At 39.1% G+C, this 21,179-nt stretch overlaps 2 protein-coding genes across 6 annotated transcripts in view; both read left to right on the top strand.

The window, feature by feature from the left end:
* Window positions 1-21,179, top strand: part of LOC119721227 (DNA replication ATP-dependent helicase/nuclease DNA2-like) — a 45,184-nt gene that overhangs the window by 17,215 nt on the left and 6,790 nt on the right. For all 5 annotated transcript variants that reach the window (XM_038191196.1, XM_038191200.1, XM_038191199.1 and 2 more), the window contains 10 exons: window positions 2,675-2,788; window positions 5,242-5,376; window positions 5,908-6,027; window positions 6,579-6,664; window positions 7,156-7,257; window positions 9,259-9,374; window positions 9,923-10,051; window positions 11,621-11,814; window positions 13,221-13,434; window positions 13,836-13,922. In XM_038191196.1, the coding sequence (XP_038047124.1) occupies window positions 2,675-2,788; window positions 5,242-5,376; window positions 5,908-6,027; window positions 6,579-6,664; window positions 7,156-7,257; window positions 9,259-9,374; window positions 9,923-10,051; window positions 11,621-11,814; window positions 13,221-13,434; window positions 13,836-13,922 (1,297 nt within the window). The remainder of the gene's footprint in view (window positions 1-2,674; window positions 2,789-5,241; window positions 5,377-5,907; window positions 6,028-6,578; window positions 6,665-7,155; window positions 7,258-9,258; window positions 9,375-9,922; window positions 10,052-11,620; window positions 11,815-13,220; window positions 13,435-13,835; window positions 13,923-21,179) is intronic.
* LOC119721228 (snaclec GPIB-binding protein subunit alpha-like) lies at window positions 16,668-19,728 on the top strand. Its single transcript, XM_038191201.1, has one exon. It carries the CDS (start codon window positions 18,422-18,424, stop codon window positions 19,166-19,168), a length of 747 nt encoding a protein of 248 aa, XP_038047129.1. The 5' UTR covers window positions 16,668-18,421; the 3' UTR covers window positions 19,169-19,728.

Here is a 21,179-nt window from a genome sequence, read left to right as displayed (position 1 = left end):
GCAGAAAGCTACTAAAGAGGCTGTGACGGAAAGAAATAACAACTGCCAAAATAATTAAGAATTGTTATGTGTTATTTGAGTACTACTTCTCAGGGCCCATGCAATGAAATGTTTTTAATGCAATCCTTGAAAATGCACCCTTGTGTTCCATTCAACCTTATTTTCAAGTTTTGTTTTGCCATATCTTTTTTGTTTTTATGCTAATGCCAATTTAATATTCATTAGCAAAAGTCGTCACCGTTTTCAAGAAGAGCCACAGATGTGGATTTTGAAGAAGAAACGTTTTCGAGATAATCGCAAGAGAAGTTCCTCCTATTTTAAAACTACAAAAACTACTACTTTGCAACACCTTTATGCAGTAAGAAAACATTCACATGATTCTTTGAAAGGTAAACTTTTATGTAAACTCAGAAATTAGAATCAGCACAATACTTAATTAGCCAAAATAATAGTTACATTATAGCCAAAATGAATAAAGAAGTAAAGATGTGTGTCCCTTCGTGAAAACAAAAATCCACGTTTCCTACATTTAGGCCCTTTCTGTTCAACGTGTCATTCCATAGGGAAGGAGCGCACGTGTTACGCGCGCATCTGATAATGTAATAAAGATGTGTGGCTCTTCGTGAAAACGAAAATCTGACTTGACCTACTTTTTCGCCTTTCCGTCCAATGTGTTTTGTACGTGTTCAAGGGACACCTATGCTCGTGTCTCTTTGTGAAAATGCAAAATGCACTAATTGAGATGCCTGCCCCTTGCATCATTAATGTAATTAAGAAATTAATGATGTTTTGCTTGTGAAAAAAAAATATCGAAATTGAAAAATTGTCATTTTTAACATGTGTGGCTCTTCGTGAAAATGGTGACGAAGTGTGGAAAAAAAACTCAACGTTACAGCTATTTCAGCATCAAAAGTTGGGAGAAGTTTGGATGTTTTGCTGTCGTTAATTTTCTGTTCTTTGGTGATTAGTTGTGCCAGTACATGGCAGTGAGACAGTGTGCAAACTTTTCTCACACGTTTTCAATGAGCACATTTTTGGGTTCACAATTTGAACAGAAAAGCCATAAACTGAACAGTGTCTTCCTGAAATGACATCACAGAAACAGCGCCCTCAGTTGTCAGGAAAAGCATTGCAAATTTTTTAATGTCTAAAGAAGTGCACTTTTCAATAAAATTAACCAAAAAGGGATGTCAAATAGTTTTCATACATTTAAGAGGAGTAGAAAGTTGCACAAAATATGTTCCTAAGAAAAAGGTATCTCATGGACCCTTTAAGCTTTGACAGCTTTAAAGAATAATTAATATTTTTTGGTTTAAGAAGGATTAGTCCAGCCCTTACAAGACTATAAATCTTTTATGAGGAACTTTTTACTTGGTGGGGGGATGTAAATTAAATATTTGTAAGGTTTTGATTGTGGTACCTGCTGCTATATCAGATTCGAACCGGCCAGCCGGCCACAGCAAGCTCTGTGGTTGAGTGGTATGACCTCTGTAAGCCGGCGGTTCGAGTCCAACCGAGTAAACTTTTGACTATTTCTCACAACCTCTGTTTCTCAAGAACGGCTGTTTAATGCCTTGGCCATCCATTTGTAGAGGTTGTTGCAGTATTTTTTTGGCATAAGGTGACAAAAAATGAGCCATTTTTCAACCTTTTTTGTGATCTAAGCTAGGTTTTCCCGTCTGAATCATGTTAGTATTTATTCATGATTTTGGGCTCATTCAGATAACAGTGAGTGCACAAAGTGTATCCCATACATTAAAGACATCATTATAAAAACCTCCTTTTGTTTGATCAGTCACAGACAATCAAAAATTAATTCCACATCCCCTTCCATGCTTTTTAGGCAGGCTAGTCACCAACAGTCAGATCATATTTCTATAGGCACAGTGACTAGTCATATTCCATCAACGGACAAAAGCTGGTGACTGGTACGCACAGCTGGCTTATCAATCTCCTACAGCCACAGTATAGCTGTATCAAGTTTCATAACAATCACAGCCAGTCAATCCTGCTGTATATGAGAAGGGAGTACAGTGGAACGCTGCTATAACCAACATCGTTTGATCCACATAAAGTGTTCCTAATAACGATCGTTCGGTATAGCGATTTTGAACCGCCGGTACCCTCTTTTGACCAATAGTGAAGTGGCATTTCCCACATCCTGCGGCTGCACAAGGAGTCGTCACGAAACTTTAGCAACAAGTGGTTTTCCCTTCTATTCCTTGGGAAAGTTATAGCCATCTATCGCTCTTCAACATTCAAACACGATGAAACTATTTTTTTTGTTAATCTGTTGACTTTTTTCAACAACAACGTTCAGTACGTTTTGTACATTAAAACCGGGAGCCAAGGATGATGTTCGGTATAGCCGAATGTTCGGTATAGCGGTGTTCAGTATAGTGGCATTCCACTGTACTAAACTGTTTAAAACATTTACTTGATTTATTTTGACTGCTGGGTTGGCTTCGTGGAATTTGCCAGCCAGAGAGGGAGGGATTAAATTGGTTACACAACACCATCTATCCTTGTAAAAAGTCTGTAGTGTATTTTACATATTGACAGCACAAGAAAGAACTGATTGATTGCACAAAGCTGAATTCAAGTTCAAATATATTAAAGATTGTCTCCTAGAAATTGTGTCAACTTTTCTGATGCTTGTTTGACCGTTGCCTAGGGAACTGAGCAGCGGGGGTCATTGTCTGAGTGGCTTGCTGTTGGCTGGATGTAGACACAATAAAACACAAGACTCCTACCATGTGACCTTCAAGCGATCACCTCATCATCCTGAGTAAGACATTTAATGAAGATCAGTTTTTTCTAATAAGGTTTCTATATTCCTTAATTTCATCCTAGCCCCAAGTTGTTTTTTTTAGGCACCCTGCTGAATCCAACAAAACACAACAATAACGGAGTGTGAAGTAATAATAATAATGTGATGCTTATACAGCGCTTTATTAACCCTAACCGCCCTGAATCCTTCAAAATCCTCTTTGCCAAAGTGGAGGAATTTGGAGTTTACATGGCAAAAGTGCGTTACTGATTTCGTAGGATGCACTTTGTCAAGGTCTTGGGTTGTTTTTGCTCAGCCATGCATAAATATAGACCTGGATTATGCTTGAAATCCTCAGTACTGCTCCAGGATATCACTGGCCAAGCCTCAACATATTGACAGTCACTGCCGCAGGATTTTGCAGGATTCAGGCTGTGGTCACCCCTCCATGGACCATATTCAAGAAATAATGGAGGAATTTGCAGGATTGAGGCTATATGCTATTTTTTCCTTGAGGCCAATTGGAGGATTTTGCAGGATTGAGGTTACATCCTAGCAAAAAGGCCTATGGAGTTAGGGTTGATACATTGAAGGTCTCAAAGTGCTTCACAGTTATTACCCCTGTTCATCAGGCCACAAGACCTGTTCTGTGGAGCAGCTCAAGATCAGCGCAGTCTGGTCTCTACCTTCACAGGCACCCATTTATGCTCCAGGGTGGAGTCTGGAGAGAGGAAAGTGTCTTGCCTGAGAAAACAAGGACCATAATCCCTGTCACTGTTTGAACCCACATTCAATGGCACCTATGGGTCGAACACCGTAACCTGGCAAAAATGCATCCTGGCAAAAATGCCTAGGGAGTTAGCGTTTATCCATCCGGATCTCAAATTTAGAAATAAAGGTCTTTTGCTATTAAACTGTTTAACCCTAACTCCCTAGGCCTTTTTGCTAGGATGTAGCCTCAATCCTGCAAAATCCTCCAATTGGCCTCATGGAAATAAAGCATATAGCCTCCATCCTTCAAATTCCTCCATTATTTCTTGAATATGGTCCGTTGAGGGGTGACCACTACCTGAATCCTGCAAAATCCTGCGGCAGTGACTGTCAATATGTTGAGGCTTGGCCAGTGACATCCTGGAGCAGTACGGAGGATTTCAAGCATAATCCAGGCCTATATTTATGCATGGCTGAGCAAAAACAACACAAGGTCCAGCCCAAGACCTTGACAAAGTGCATCCTATGAAATCAGTAACGCACTTTTGCCATGTAACCTCAATCCTTCAAATTCCTCCACTTTGGCAAAGAGGATTTTGAAGGATTCAGGGCGGTTAGGGTTAAATGACGAAAATCCAGCAGGCAGTACCCATTGTTGGATTCAGAAGGGTTAGGATTTGATGTTTAATTTGTTAAGAGTCATGGAATAGTCTTGTGAAAATTTTGTCTGAAACATTTCTGTGATTTGAAACAATATGGTTGGAACAAAAAGATGTTGAATATTCTGTTCCAAATATGTGTTTGTCACATGAAATGTTATTTGATAGTCAATAAAAATATGCATAATTTGGAAATAATGGTGCTTTTAACATTTTTGCACTGTAACATAACTTACATGAATGTTGGGCCTTTTCGAAAGTTAAGAGTAGAGAATAATAGGTGCGGACAGGATTACGTCAGCCGATGAAGCATCTATTCATTTGCGCACCAGTTTTCATCGGTTGCTATGTGTTAACAAGAACCATCAAGTTTCCATAGGTCTGAGAACTAGATAAGGCAATATACAACGTTCCCAGATTCCCGGGCCTACCTGTTAGTTAGAATAAATTCCATTAAGTTTCCATCTGAAATTGGCCAATGCCAATGTTGTATTATCCTTGTTTGAAAGTAATGTCTTCTATAGACGAATTTCAAATTAGCATTGCTACCGAGGCTGTTAGTGCTAAGCCGTTGTATGAATCCAGGTGTTTCACAATGCAGTGCGCCACCAAGAGTTTGCCACAGAGAGTCCATTTTCCCAGTGCATTATGGGAGATAGTCGACAAATTTGCAGCGCAGGACATTTGAAATTGTTAGTGTTTCTAGCAGTAGGTTTGTAAGCATATGATGCAAGTATCTGTTTGCCCTTTTCTCTTCTTTTTATCAATATGGTGTTTTTTGGTAAGGCGGCAGAACGCTAGGCCCCGAACATGTTAGCTCAAGTTGTCTACTGACACTCGTTCAATTTGGCCATGTTTTGTTCCCCGTCAACTTGAAAAATGTACTTGCCATGGCAACTTTTTGGTTGTGCACTGCGTTGTGAATCGCCCGAATTTATGACCTTCTCTGTTTTTAATCCTCTCAACAAATGACAGCACGAGGCCCTCGGCTTCAGTGCCAATTGAACATTCCTCCATTGGTTGAACACAAAGGCACTTTACATTGTAAGTTTGTCTGTTGAAGTTTCTCCAACAAAACTGTGTTTGTCTTTGTTGTTGCAGCAAGTCCCTGTTGGGTTTTCAGGTCTCGACGGGAGACAGAGTCGCCGTTTCTGTAGAAGGAACCAGACGGATTGCCACCTGCACAGGATTTGTGGAAAGTATCACATCCATGGAAGTTACCATCAAGTCAGAAAGGTAAAGGTTGTTTTTTTTTCAGTGTGCGAAGCTACAAATCACCGTTCCATATATGCCTCTAAGAAATTTAAGAATAAGTGTTAGCAGCCTTGTGAAAAGGAAGTGCAACGTTTTTTTGGTAAATTTTCTGTTCAATGTGCAATTTTTGTTCACAAACTTGTATTAAACTAGGAATAACATTTTGTTACCAATGAAATACAGAATTCCTACAAAACTTTGGTAAATAATCAACAGAAGTTGCACAAAAGCCACTTGTTCGGCCTACAAAATGCCTTGTCTGCTTAAACGATTATGGCCTCTGTTTTAGTATTTGAAAATTACAAATTGAACCCATAATCTCCATTAGGCACCATCCTAATCTGATATATTCTCACTCTTTGCTGGCAAAGAATTATTTATTGTTAACATTTATTCTTACCCTGATAAAAATGGCATGATGCAACTGTTATACGAGAAGTCAAAAAGAACGATTATCTTGTAGACAAAATATCCGTGATGAAATTTAAGGTATGTCAAATTTGTTTATTTCAGACCTTTGAAGTCTAACAGAAGTGGCAGCCAGTTCTTTCGAATGGATAAAGACGATGCTTACAATAGCATGGCATCTAGTCTGGTCAATTTGGCCCGACTGTTGCTCAGTGATGAAAACGCGTAAGTGGTAAAGAAAAATTGATCAGGGGCAATGTTATGGACCTGCTTACCACAGAAATTTGGTAAGCAGAAAATATAGTTGCTTAGCGAAAACCGGTTACCAGCCGAATTGTCGTGCAATCTACATTGCTTGTGACTGGTTCCCAGTTTGTTTCTGCTTAATGCGTAAATTTTCTGGGCAGTTTTTTAAACTTTAAATCAACTTCATGAAATTGGGCCTAGGAATTTTGTCCAGTGTAAATATCATTGATTGAGTTTGAGTGAACATTAACATTGCAATTAACTGTGATTACCCAAGAGCTAACTCTTAAAGTTTGTTTGTAACTTCAGATGAAGATCCTCAGGGAATTTGAAGATCAGAGAAGTAAAGTCACAATGTTGATGAACTATACTTTTCAAATATGTATCAATATTTCTGATGTATTTTTTGAAGCTGTGACACAGAGGGTGCTTTGAGGTTTCGGGTTTTTTGGGGGACACCCGGTATATACATCTTATAGGATCATCATCATTGTAAGACTTTAAGATGTTTGTTTTGAATGTTATTTTAGTTACAGATTACGTAAGCTTGTAGTGGATCTTAGTGAGCCACAGTTTGACAACCAACCACAGATTCCTGACTCTGCAAAGACTAAAGGTAATCAGACAAACAATCTGGATTATGGAGTCTTCAGAACAAATACTTCATCATATTTCTTCTCTGGAATGCCTGAAAGTTCAAGGAAATTGTAATATAAAAATTGTATTTTTTTTTTTTACTGAATATAATGATTTTGCAGGGCGCCTATACCTTACCCCAGCTTGCATTTACAGTTGAAAAAAAATTGTCACTGTTTTATATAATTTAACTATTTTACAAGTATCTGCAAGTAAACTCTGTATCTTAATTTTAGTCAGGGAAACACAATGAGGTCATGCACTCATTAATTCATCCCCACTTTCAACAATTTATATTGCAGTGGATAAAAGAGTTTTTGAAGATGGAAACTTTACAATTTTGTATCTTTTTATATTGATGTCCTGTTGATGAGTAAAACTTACTTAGTTATTTTTATTACTTTTTTTAGCAAAGCAACCAATATAGATTCTTTGTGAATGGGTTTGAATTTTTTTGTTTTTCTTTTTCAGTGGCTGAAATTCTAGGATCTTTGAATAGCGATCAACAGACAGCTATCAAAGCAGTCTTGAGATGTCAGGACTACACATTAATTATTGGCATGCCGGGCACAGGTAAAAATATTAGGACAAAATTTACTGTTCTCAATATAGTTGATGTACCCTAACGTGGCGCGGCCCCCAACATGGCGCACTTTGATTTTTCGCCTGTAGCGCCTACCTAGAGCAAAAGTTTTAACTGAAATTTCACAGAAAGTGAAATTTCATCAAGTTCTACACACTCCTGTTTATAAATCGCGAGTTTATTTACCCGTAACAAAGTTAGAAGAAAATTTTATTTTGGCGTGATTTTCCAATTTTATTGTCAAGTGCAAAGTGAACCCTTGGAAAATGCCCCGAAAAGTAAGAAAATAATTTTCTGACAAACATCTGGCTGGGTATGTAAGTAGAGATTATAATCATGTATCAGAATTTATCAAGGTTACAGAAATTCTTAAATGTTAATTTGGAATTTTCCGAGATTTAGTCAAGTGCGCCACGTTAGGGAACACTCCGCCAATTTGTGCCCAGTTTCCGGACGCCACCGTTTTTGAATTTCAGAAATTTTGAAATTGTCCACAGAGTACAAATAGCAAGCATTAATAAGGTAAAAGTACTAGTATTTTACTGCATGAATTTGAGGTATGTCAACAAAGAGGTTTGGCAACACTACATGAAAGTCGGGTAAGCTTTGAAGTGCGCCACGTTAGGGAACACGAGAGCTTGTTGTATTGCAGCCATGTTTGAGGGGAGTGCTTTTTGACAGGGAAACGCATGAGTAGACCTCTTGTGCGTTCATTGTTACTGAATAAAAATAGCAAAAACCTCAAAGATGTCTGCTGAGTGAAGAGAGTCTTCTTTTTTTTTTTTATTAAACTGGGTTTGAACGTACCACTTCTAGAAAAATGCGATCAGAGGTTGCAGGTTCGAATCCTGTATCAGTTAAGTTTCTGTGTTCAACAAAAACAATGGTTCAAAAGTGAACTAAGTCATTTCCCTCTTGCCATTATGTTTTAGGATTGATTTTTATCCTTTTGCCATTTTAAAGGTACTGTACATATCGTCGCAGAGCTGACATACCGGCGAATCGACCATTTTGGCAATATCGAGATTTTGTTATGTTTAGGGTTTATGAAGGTTGCTCTTTCAAGTATTTATGCCAAAATTCTTAATTTTTGTCTGGATTTTGAGATTCAGAACCCCCCTTGTGGCGAATCACTCACAAAAACAAATCCATGATTTGACTTAGTGACGAATACGAAATTTCGCTGGTAACCAGCTTATGTAAGGTGTGCGTTCAAAGTACCAACGAATGTTTTTCGTCAGTTTGTCGGATTGGTGCGCGCGTGCGCGCGCAATCCGACAAACTGACGAATAGCTACAAACAATTCGCTGGTAACCGTTCAAAGTACCAACAAAGGTGGTAGTAAGGTGTGCGTTCAAAGTACCAACAAAGGTTATTTGTCAGTTTGTCGGATTGCGCGTGCGTGCACGCGCGATCCGACAAACTGACGAATAGCATACAAACAGTGTGAAGATCAACCGGATATTGGAGATTAATGTAATTTGACAAACTGACGAATACGTTTACAATCAAATAAAATCATATCGCACAACTTCTCTGATTAAATAAGTGACCTGATGGATACTTAGTTTCCTATTTTATTCCGAATATTTACCGAAAGGGTTTTTATCAAAACATTAAGGGTAAAATACGGCGCCCACAAAAATGTCCAACTTCAAACGCAAATTACTCGAAACAAGGTTTTTGCTTATTCGTCGGTATGTCAGCTCTGCGACGATATATCCCATGCATTTTTATAATCCACTTTTATGACAAAACCCACATAATCAAAATGAACAATCTCACAAATTGATTTGAAATAACCGTGACTTCTGTCCTCACTTTTGTTTTGATTTTACTTGTTTAATACATATTTATTCAGGATAAGTGGGTATTCCCCCATACATCAAAGTTGTAACAAGTTGACATGTTGATAGTGAATAATTGTCAAGCAAAACAAAAGAAGACTATGTTCAAATTTGTTTTTACTTTTTTTTAAATTTTGTTTTTAGGCAAGACTACTACAATCGTGGCCCTAGTTCGTATCTTGTGTGCCTGTGATCTGTCTGTACTACTCACAAGCTACACACACTCTGCTGTGGACAATATTCTTCTCAAGTTAACCAAGGTACTCAATTTGAATTACTTATACTGTTAGCCGAGCCTATTTTCTTGTCCAGATTATTTGAAATCAACTGTTAACTATTTCTTTAAAATTATGTGAAAAGTTTCAATGTTGCTCATTAATCAATAGTGCTGCATTTTAAAATAATTGTGTATTTGAATATTCAAACCTGAACTTGATCAAATATTTGAATATTTGATTTGAAAACCCTCAAAGAGTGTATTAACCGTAACTCCCTCGGGGGGGGGGGGGGGGGGGGGGGGCAAAATCATATTGAAATTGGAGGATTCAGGACTGTTAGGAATAAAATGATATAAAAAGACAGGTAGCAATATGGCTGATATTTGACAGGTTTTAAAGAAGAAACTTGAGCTACAAGTTCTCATGGAAGCTCTCTCTTGTGTATAAGGTGGCTTTCAACAACATCTACGTCTGTCATTATCACCATCACAATCATCACCATTGGTAACAAGTTTAGATTCTTGAAAAGAAGGGAAAAGAAAGAAAATGAAACCTTCAGTAATTCCCAGACTTTTCTCGTATTTCTCAAGTTTGGCATATCACCCCTGAGGCTAGGGGAAGTGCACCGTGTTCACCCGGAACTCACTGCGTACACAGAGAAAGAAGTACTGGGCGGGGCCAAAAGTGTGCAGCAGCTAGCTTCACTCTTGGAAACCAAGGTGAGAATGGATTGATCCAATAAGCCCCGCCCCAATGATGTTTTGACCAATCACAACCATGACTGCTCAACCAAGTGTCTGCCAAAAATCTGACGTGGTGAAAATGGATTGAGCCAATAAGCCCCGGCCCACAATGTTTTGACCAATCACAACCATGACTGCTCAACCAAGTGTCTGACAAAAATTTGACACGTAGTGAGAATGGATTGTTGCAATTAGCCCAGCCACCAGGATGTTTGACCAATCACAACCGTGATGCACAACCAAATGTCTGACAAATATCTGACGTGGTGAGAATGGATTGAGCCAATAAGCCCCGCCCCTCGATGTTTTGACCAATCACAACCATGACTGCACTACCACGTATCTGACAAAAATCTGACATGTGGTGAGAATGGATTGATCCAATTAGCCCAGCCCCCAGGATGTTTGACCAATCACAACCGTGACTGCACAACCAAGTGTCTGACAAAAATCTGACGTAGTGAGAATGGATTGATCCAATTAGCCCCGCCCCACGATGTTTTGACCAATCACTATCGTGACTGCACAACCAAGTATCTGACAAAAATCTGACATGTGGTGAGAATGGATTGATCCAATTTGCCCAGCCCCCAGGATGTTTGACCAATCACAACCTTGACTGCACAACCAAGTGTCTGACAAAAATCTGACATGTCGTGAGAATGGATTGAGCCAATAAGCCCCGCCCCACGATGTTTTGACCAATTGATCACAATCGTGACTGCACAACCAAGTATCTGACAAAAATCTGACATGTAGTGAGAATGGATTGATCCAATTAGCCCAGCCCCCATGATGTTTTGACCAATCACAACCGTGACTGCACAACCAAGTGTCTGACAAAAATCTGACATGTGGTGAAATGGATTGAGCCAATAAGCCCAGCCCCCAGGATGTTTGACCAATCACAACCTTGACTGCACAGCCAAGTGTCTGACAAAAATCTGACATGTGGTGAAATGGATTGAGCCAATAAGCCCTGCACCACGATGTTTTGACCAATCACAATCGTGACTGCACAACCAAGTATCTGACAAAAATCTGACATGTGGTGAGAATGGATTGATCCAATAAGCCAATGATGTTTTGACCAGTCACAACTATGATCTTCTTTGAAGCATAAGCATGTACATTTAAATAAGAAAATATTAATAAAACTATCGGTTCGAAATAAATTCTTGCATGGTGTTCTATGGTAGTATTGGCAAGGAAATTAATACTGTACTGAAAGGCAAAAACCAAGTGAAATGAACTCAATTTGTTATTTCAATGCAGATATCCCAACTTCGGGGTTTAGCTTACAATAAGCAAAGAACCTTTTCTGTTAGCAAAAAGTTTTGGTGCTCTAGAGTCAGCATGTGCTTGTGCATAAGTGTTCATCTTGTAACCAAGAATTCTGTGCTTGCCCGATATGCAGAGATTTTCTTTGTTAGCGCTGTAAGCACAGAGTGGTTATCATAAATGCACAATTGCCTGGTAAGCAGAGCCATGAAATTATTACAACCAATATTGAAAGTTGTCTTTGCTTTTTTTTTTCTGTTGAAGCTCGTTGTCGCTACAACCTGCCTAGGTGCCAAGCATACCCTCCTGACGCGTCGCAAGTTTGACGTCTGTATCGTCGACGAGGCGTCTCAGATCAGCCAATTGGTGTGTCTAGGACCGCTCTTCCACGCCCGGCGCTTTGTCTTAGTCGGTGACCACAAGCAGCTCCCCCCGCTGGTTCAAAGTACCGTCGCAAGGTAAAAACTGCAAAGTGTTGATTCACATGAAGGTGGACAGTTTGAAATTAGTCTTTTTGAGATACGGCATACACATGTCGGACTTTTGTGCACATTTGTGCACAAGGTAAATATGTCTATTTTAAAGGGAAGATACAACATTTGCAAACATTGAAACACGAAATGATCAAATTATAACGAAATATCTTACTGGACTGTTAGTGAATGACAATCTATAGCATGCTGTAAAATCTTGGCTCCTTGTGTGCTGACATTTTCAAGAAAACTTGTGTTTTTCCAACGCTGGTCGGCCGACCATCGTTGGAGAAAACTGGCTTTTTGTTCAAAAACTGCTCCTACCTTTTCATCTTTAGTCATTCTGCATTTTCTTTGCAATTGATTACACATCTGTGAAGGGGCACAAGCCTGCTAGACTGATTCTCTTACCTACAATCCCCAAATTCTATAAATCGCAACGTCTCATCTTAAGTGGGGTCAGGGAACCAGACTACAAGAACATGGTTGTTTTTCTTGGATTTTCCAGCCCAGGAAAACAGTCAAAATTCATCATTATTATTTCCGGAAAAAAATTCCTCATATTCTAAACACAAAATCTGACGGTAAAAATAATGATTCAGGCTTGACAAAAATTATAAAAAATGTCATTTGTGTCTGAATGCCTTTGTGTAATCTCTGGTTCTCACTGAGCTCAATAGCTTCAAATGGCATTCCATGCCCCCATGGACAGCTGTAAAATGGATTTTCCTAGTAAATATGCATAACTTTTCATAGCATGGATCAATTTCAGTAATTTCCTTTTTCAGATCAGTGAAAGAACATGCTCTTTTAATATATGCTCCGTTGGTGTGTCGAATTTAATTGCTTTTTAAGAGAAAAAAAATCATTAATCCAGGTCACTTTTTTTTACTCACCCTGTCTTTAAAAAAAGCAAAAGGAGTAAGACTAAAGCAATCAGTGTTGAGACACCAGTTATTGTAAACTATTATTTTAAAATAAAGGCTATATTGCTAGTTTGTTCACACCTACTGAAGATTTACATCGCACTCTACTATAAAGCAGTACGTGTTCATCTATTCAAACCGTGGACAAAAAATTCCAGAGAACAAAAGAGAACAATATACATGTACAACGAATACAAATGGCAATTTGTGGTATTACAGCAATTATTCCCTTCTGCGAAATAAGCAAAATTTGGCACAAAATTACTTAGTGACCTAAAAATTACCTTGCATTCCTATTTACATGAAGTATGAACCGGTCGTCATGCAGTTTACTGAAATTACCACAGTAGCATGTTGGGTTTTTTTTTTGGGGGGGGGGGTGTTCCCCTTCCCTACTGCCTCCCCCTCCCTCCCCCTCCCCTCGACCCTCAAACCATGATATATTTGTACACCTTTTCTCCACAGGCAGCTAGGCATGGATGAGAGCCTCTTCCAGCGACTAGGGGTCCAACACGAGGCCAATCCGTTGGCAACTGTCCAACTCAGCCTGCAGTATCGTATGAACTCTGACATTATGATGCTCAGTAACACACTGGTGTACGATGGCAAGCTACGATGTGGTAATGAAAAGGTTGCCATGACAACACTGAATCTGCCTAAATGGGACACCTTCAAGTCGGTGAGAAGTGTTTCCACGTATTAATTAAAAGCTGCTTTAAATAAAGTCAAACATTTTGAAAGGCCATTAAAAATGATTAGGGAGCTCATTTTTGTTGTCTGACATTTTAAGATTTATCTGATTCTTCTGGAATACCGATATGGTAAAATTATTATTACCATAATGTCTGCGTGTTCATTGAAGAATAACTGTTGTTTTATACTGTCCAAGACCATTTCAGGAATAAGTTGCATTTATTAGCAAGAAACCATAGCTTTGTCCTATTTTTGTATTTTACAGTAGCTTCCAGATGTGGTGTGTGCATTTTCTAGGCAAACTAATTTGAAAATGCGATAAATTGAATATCAGATTTGAAATACAAAAAAATTTGATTCCTTAAATTATGAATTTCTTGCCAACAGGACTTCCGTTTAGGGCCAGGTGACAACTCGTGGGTTTTGCAAGCACTCCAGCCAGCAACCACTGTATGCTTCCTCAACACTGACAAGGTACGTTCTTCTCAAAAATCTTTAAAAAAACATTGGCCCCTAGCTGGTGTTAAACGTACTTTACTTACCTTTCGGTCAAAAAGTCAAAACAAGTCAAAATTATAAATTTCCAACGATTTTGTTCAACAAGTTTACTTCATGTTTTGTGACACACCCCTCTCGCTTTGTTAATGATATGTGCCTCGTGCGAATAGTTCTAAAAATCTCCTTATATGGAGATTGGCGCGTACTGTGGGATGTGGTGCAGAAAGCAGCGGTGCCAGACGGTTGTAGTGTGAATTTAAGACTATGAAATACGGACTCATCGGTAGTATTGCACATGCCTAAGTGAAGATAAATAGGAGAGTGACTGGTCACGTGTGAGTTCCACCAATAAAAGGGTAAAAGGGACCAGATTTCATAGGGACCCAATTTCATGTGACACCAGAAAAAGTGTTTAAACCCAATCGCTGTTTTATCAACCATTCATAAATGCCTAAGACAGTTTACGCATTCCTATTGGTCGAGAGCCCGTCACGTGGCCAGTCTTAAACGGATGATAAAGATGTGGCTAGCTGGTCTTAAACACTTTTCCAGTGTCACATGAAATTTGGACTCCCATGAAATCCTTGATGATAGAGATTATGCTATATGATTATTTATAGATTATGGCTTATGCTATATAAAATGTAGTTGTATTATTTATATCTATTTATTTATTTGTAGTTTTATTTTAACAGCCTCATCAATTAAATACTCTTGACCCTGTATAAAAATAATGACAATACAGAATATGAAACAGACTATAACAGTTTATGTGAATATATGTATACAAATGTAACTACATGTACAATAAAATACAGTTAAAATTAAGAAATATGGTTTAGAAAAAAGAGAAAAAAGAAGAGATAAAAAATTGTCAAAAGCACGAATCAGGAATAAACATTTGAAGTGAAAAGAAAGGTTTCCACTAACGTCAGTGGGGAATGCCCTTAAAATATTAATGCCTTAATAGTGCAGGCTAGCTTCCTTGACTTCTGTCACCAATCATCTGCATTACTGAATTAATTTTTAATGAATTGTTCGTTTGGCTAAAATTTAAGATTCACTTTTTTTTCCAATGCCATTATCTTAGTACCAGTCTAGCAAATACAAGTGGCCTTTTTTTCCCCCTGTTATGTGGTGTTATATCTGGGCATCACAACCACAGAAACATTTCACACATTTCCTGTTGAATTTTGAACGTAGTTTCCAGATGTCTCAATTACTGTCAGATTTGTTTTTCATTGGCTTGATAGACAGTGGGTGGGGATATGATGATGAACAGACATTTTTGTTATTGGGAGAAAATTATAGGGTCACTAGAGGCCGTCACGGCCATCACAAGTCATCACAAGTCATCGAGACTGAAGGAACAAAGGCATTGCTTTGTCACTGTCCATCCTGCTTGAACTTGATACCTGACTGGTGATAGACTTGTGATTTGACTTGTGATAGACTTGTGACAGACTTTTTATTTAACTTGTGATTTGACTTGTGATGGACTTGTGATGGACTTTTGATAGACTTGTGATTGACTTGTGACAGACTTTTTATTTAACTTGTAATTTGACTTGTCACTTGTGATTTGACTTGTGATGGACTTGTGATTTGACTTGTGATTTGACTTGTGATTTGACTTGTGATAGACTTGTGATTTGACTTGTAACAAACTTTTTATTTAACTTGTGACTTGACTTGTCACTTGTGATTTGACTTGTCACTTGTGATTTGACTTGTCACTTGTGATTTGACTTGTGATTGACTTGTGATTTGATTTGTGATTTGACTTGTGGTTGACTTGTGATTGACTTGTGATTTGACTTGTGGTTGACTTGTGATTGACTTGTGATTTGACTTGTGGTTGACTTGTGATTGACTTGTGATTTGACTTGTGATTGACTTGTGATTTGACTTGTGATGTGATTTGACTTTTGATTGATGAGTGATTAACCTGTAGTTGACTTGTGATTTGACTTGTCACTTGTGATTTGACTTGTGATTTGACTTGTGATTGACTTGTGATTTGACTTGTAACATACTTTTAATTTGACTTTTGATTTGACTTGTCACTTGTGATTGACTTGTGATTTGACTTGTGATGGACTTATGATTGACCTGTGACTTGACTTATGATTGACTTGTAACAGACTTTTAATTTGACTTTTGATTTGACTTGTGATGGACTTGTGATGGACTTGTGATTTGACTTGTAATTGACGTGTGTTGGGCTTGTGATTTGACTTATGATGGACCTGTTATTGACTTGTGATTGACAATAATTTATGACATTTAACAAAATAATCTAAGGAATCACAAAGCAATTTGACAGATTTTTGCCAGAAACATTTATGAAATTTGATACAAATTGAAAGAAAGGGCAGGACAGGAGACTGGTGACGAGTCTATGATTGAGTCGATTTGCTCTCCTTTAATTACTGATTGTTCTCAAATTACAATGATGAAGATTTACTGATGAAGACTGAGTTGTGTAACTTTTAAGCCGTGGAATGGGAGCCGTGTACTGTAATGGAGGCCGTGTAAGCCGTGGAATGGGAGCCGTGTACTGTAATGGAGGCCGTGAAAGCCGTGGAATGGGAGCCGTGTACTGTAATGGAGGCCGTGTAAGCCGTGGAATGGGAGCCGTGTACTGTAATGGAGGCCGTGTAAGCCGTGGAATGGGAGGCCGTGTACTGTAATGGAGGCCGTGTAAGCCGTGGAATGGGAGGCCGTGTAAGCCGTGGAATGGGAGCCGTGTACTGTAATGGAGGCCGTGTAAGCCGTGGAATGGGAGCCGTGTACTGTAATGGAGGCCGTGTATAGCCGTGGAATGGGAGCCGTGTACTGTAATGGAGGCCATGTAAGCCGTAGTTCTACAAGAAAACCAAATTAATACAATAATAAATATTGGAACCTACATTTATGAGGTGACATGAAAAGCACATGAAAATGAACTGAGATACATGTAATAATCTTCCCCAGTATCAACTAAATTATCTAACAAGCTGAGAGATTAGATAAGCTATTATAAGCCCCAAATTACACTAAATTAACCAGCAATAATGATTAAATACGATGGCATAATCCTTAGTTAAAAGATCAATAAAATGTACGTACATGTACCCATATAACATGTGATGAAATCCACGTTATTTATCCATTACAAAACCCCCACAAAATATCCCTTAAAATCATCTATAAATCTACTCACTTTTAGTATCTACGCACGGCCGCTGATAGACGGCATACAGATGATTAGGAAAATTGGGTTTAACCTGGGATTTTACATTCGATTGAAGGAATAATTGAGAGATTTATCGGAATGATTTGAGGACAAATGTAACTAAAATTGGAATCACGTTGGAATTTTCTAGATTCATAATCACGACAGGGCGCTATACCAGTTTAACGCTCAGACACTTTCGTACACAAATGGAACACGGTTTTCCCTTTTAACTTCTTCCTCTACTCACACTCTGAAATTATCACAATGTGATTGGGTTTTTTTTGGTAATGATTACATAGTTTGGTATGCCCATTCAGGGTGTAACTTTGTTCCTAGTTTGTTTTAATACATTCAAGTGATTCAACCACTACCTACTACCTTGAGAAATACTTCCTGTGTCTTCTTTTCGACTAAAGGAACAAAGTCAATCTTTTGAATTTATAAAGTAGCCAGACACCCATTTTGGGGGTAGTTCCTTAACATCCTTCGCTGCATGAATACCGGTATGTACATTTAAACCTTAGTCATGCATCAATGCATTATCTTATCTTCTGCCCTGGATGGTGTTGGAGGGAGGGGCTAATAAGAGCTAAATCTAGGCCAAATCTTCCGTAAGTAAGCATTGCCGGGGCAACGATATTCCAGTACAATGCATGTAATTAATTGCCCTGGCAACCTGCCTCTAGCAGATTGACTCTGTTCTCTTTACACATCAATTGTTTACATCGGCGAGTGACGTTCCTGTCAACTAAGGCCGTTACGGATGGCTTATCACATTTTATTGATGATTATAGAGTGGCTCTCACTCTTTCTCTCTCTGCGTGTACATGATTAATAGGCTGTAATCAGCCACCATGAATCTTGCCTCCACAAGACAAACTTACTTGTCTCTGTTTCTGTTAAATTGAGAAGTGAGGCTGAAAGTTAGTGGTGCCAGACAAAGGTTGCCAGTGGAAATCAAATGGACTTGTGGCAAAGCGGAACCGAGGAACATACCTGTTTTTTGTTTTACTTGAAACTGATCTTCAGTTTTCATCCGAAACACCGGAGTCGTTCATGCAACAAATACCTTTTCATGCTTATTGCGTACGTCTCAGTTCAGCAGAAATTATGACAAGACAGCGACAGGAATAGAACTAGTAATTGCAAGCTTCGTATCCAGACTGCCATTTTTTTCTGTGGCAGTAGTCTGCATGCTAAACTGGCGGAGTAAAACATATTTGAGAGGTGAAACAAGAAGATTGGCATTGCAACCATGCCTAGGGGTCCTGCTCTAATGTTGATTAGCGTTCTGGTTTTGGTGTGCATCGCAAGTGGTTCCAGTTTGGACATGCACGATAAAGGTTGCCCACAGAACTGGGTTCGTCACCACCAATCATGCTACACCATGTACGCCCACAGCCTTTATGACTGGGACCAAGCACGGCTAGTCTGTCAGCAGCAGGGCGGGCACTTAGCCGTGCCCAACTCCCCAGGAGAGAATGACTTCATGTGGAGAATGCTCAACGATGCTATCGAAAGGAGCAACCCAAACCGCATCATTTGGCTGGGCTGCACATACATGTCAGATAATGGTCGGGTGGAGTGTATTGGGGAAGAAAAGAGCGAGTATAACAACCTCAATCCGGGGAACCACTTGACCCAGCCCGGCTGTTTCGTGTTGAAGTACCGTTTAGGAGTGTGGGATCTGTACAACTGCACCGGCGGGAGGCCCTTCATATGTGAGCGCACCAGGTGCCGCACCCCTACCCGCTGCCAGGCCGTCCCCCGTATGGACTCAAGTCCTCATGCCCAGCCCCGCTGTCTGCTCGGCCACGCCTTCAAGGAAACCGTCATGACCAGCCCGGTGCAGTGTTGCTTGGCATGCTCAGTGGACCCCAAGTGCCGTTCCTTCAATCTGTCGGGCAGGATGTGCCAACTCAACAACATCACCGCGTCGGAAGTTGATGCTGACAAGTACTTCATGCCATTGGTTGACTGTGCTTACTACGAATACATCTGAGATAACAAGTGACTTGTCTGAACAATATTTAGGATTTGACAGTGTCCGGTAAACCTTCAACAGTTGAGATAGTGCTCTGTGATCTACTCGGGGTACTCACCAGTGTATTTATTGAGTATTATTTAGTGAATATAGACAGTGCCTTGTAGAGTCCGGCATCACCAAGCAGGAACCCTAGATTGTTTTGTGTGGCTTAGTTATGACAGCTAATGACTAGCACATCTCTAGTGTGCATTGGTTCACAAGTGCGAAAGGAAGGAATTGTGCCATCTTTGCATGAGAACGTTACACCTTAGCATTCGTTTACTAAGGACAAAACGCTATGAAGTATTTGACAATGAAAGCAATGTTTTGTATCTACTGCTAAGAGCATAAATTTGCAATTTTTTTCATATCTGTAAATTCTAAAGGGCACCTGTAAGCTCATATTTTACTCATTTGTGACTGTAACTCAAGCTCCTTAAACAAGTAAACTTTGAAAGCTGTCACAGAACAAGTCTGTGTATTCGTTGCAATTAACTTGGTGCCCTGAGTTCATCAGAATCCACCAGTGAGTCCATCAAAATCCACCAGTGTATTTACCTCGTACATTGTACACACCAAACAAATAGCCAAAGAGTTAAACTTTTGAGATCCTAAATCCATCAAAGTCCCCCAACTGCTCAATATGGAGGTATCCTGAATCTGTCAAAATCTTGCAGTACCGCTAGGCTTACTGTCCTGAATCCATCAAAATCCCCCAACTTTTTCAATATGGAGGTATCCTGAATCCCCCAACATATTAAAAAAAACGGGATTTTGATGGATTCAGGTACCAGTACGTTAGGGTTAAGGTAGTACTTGAATATTTGATCATCAGCTGAATATTTGAATAGCTTTTTGCAGGTTTGAAAAACAGAAAACTACGCACAATACACACATGATTGTGATGTTATTTCATCATAAAGTTGCGGCATATAGTCAGGTGCCACTTTTTTGTTGACAGTAATTTTTTTATCAATGGCGGTTCATTGTGCACATCCTTTTAGCAGGTTACAGCCCTTTACAGAACTTAATAAAATACTTACTGCAAGCCACTCTAGTGCCCCATATCGATCGCAGCAAGCAAATTCCAACTGGCGTGCTGTAATCTTCGTGCAACTTTTTACCGACGCAGCACACATTTGCTGCTGGTATTTTCGAAATATCTGAATATTTGGTCAAACGCAGTAAATCGAAGACTGAATTTTTCGAAAATGTGGACAGCCGTTCTTTAAGACCACCACAAATTAACTCATCAACAGAGCACTTAGTGACTCAAAATACCCAAAGAGAGTCTCTAAAAATGGACTGAAACTTTTTGTGGGCCTTTGTTAGCATGGTTAAAAAGAGAGAGCGACACGTGTAATACGTGGCTCAATTTCACGGCTCTGTGAAGAAGTGAATTAAGCACTTAAATTACCGATCTGTACGTACAGTGCCAGATATTTGATACAAATTATGTAACACAAGTCTTGGTACATACCAGTACATGTAATAGGATGCATGTATGCACGTAACGCAAAATTCCTTATCACCTCATGAAATGTGCTAATTGTTAAAGGGAAAAAACAACATTTGCAAACATCGAAAAATAAAACTACCAAGTTGTTATGAAATACCTTACTAGGATGTTGGTAAATGACATGCTTAAGCATCCTGTAAAATTATGGCACCTGGTGTGAAGCCATTTTCAAGAAAATGGTATATTTGTCTACATTTCCAACGCTGGTCGGCCGACCACCGTTGGAAAAACCTAACTATTTTTCAATTACTGCACCAAATTTACCATTTTTTTTTAGTCTAAATTTTGTTTTGCTAGCTATTGGTTCCATGCTCATGAACGGGTGCAGGCAAGCTAGACTGGTTCCCTTACCGTACAATTTTCTGGTATGTTTGATCCATTTCATCTTTAGTGGAGTCAGGGAACCAGACTTCTTGAATATTTTTGTTTTTCTTGGTTTTTGCAGCATTTTCGAACACAAAACTTCAA

This window comes from Patiria miniata, unplaced genomic scaffold, assembly GCF_015706575.1.
Source record: "Patiria miniata isolate m_02_andy unplaced genomic scaffold, ASM1570657v1 HiC_scaffold_13, whole genome shotgun sequence".
NCBI classification, from domain to species: domain Eukaryota; kingdom Metazoa; phylum Echinodermata; class Asteroidea; order Valvatida; family Asterinidae; genus Patiria; species Patiria miniata.
Note: the sequence above shows the minus strand (reverse complement) of the source record. Positions and strands in the feature narration are given on the sequence as shown.

Coding starts and splice junctions, on each gene's coding strand:
- LOC119721228 (XM_038191201.1), top strand. CDS start 18,422: ATGCCTAGGGGTCCTGCTCTAATGTTGATTAGCGTTCTGGTTTTGGTG.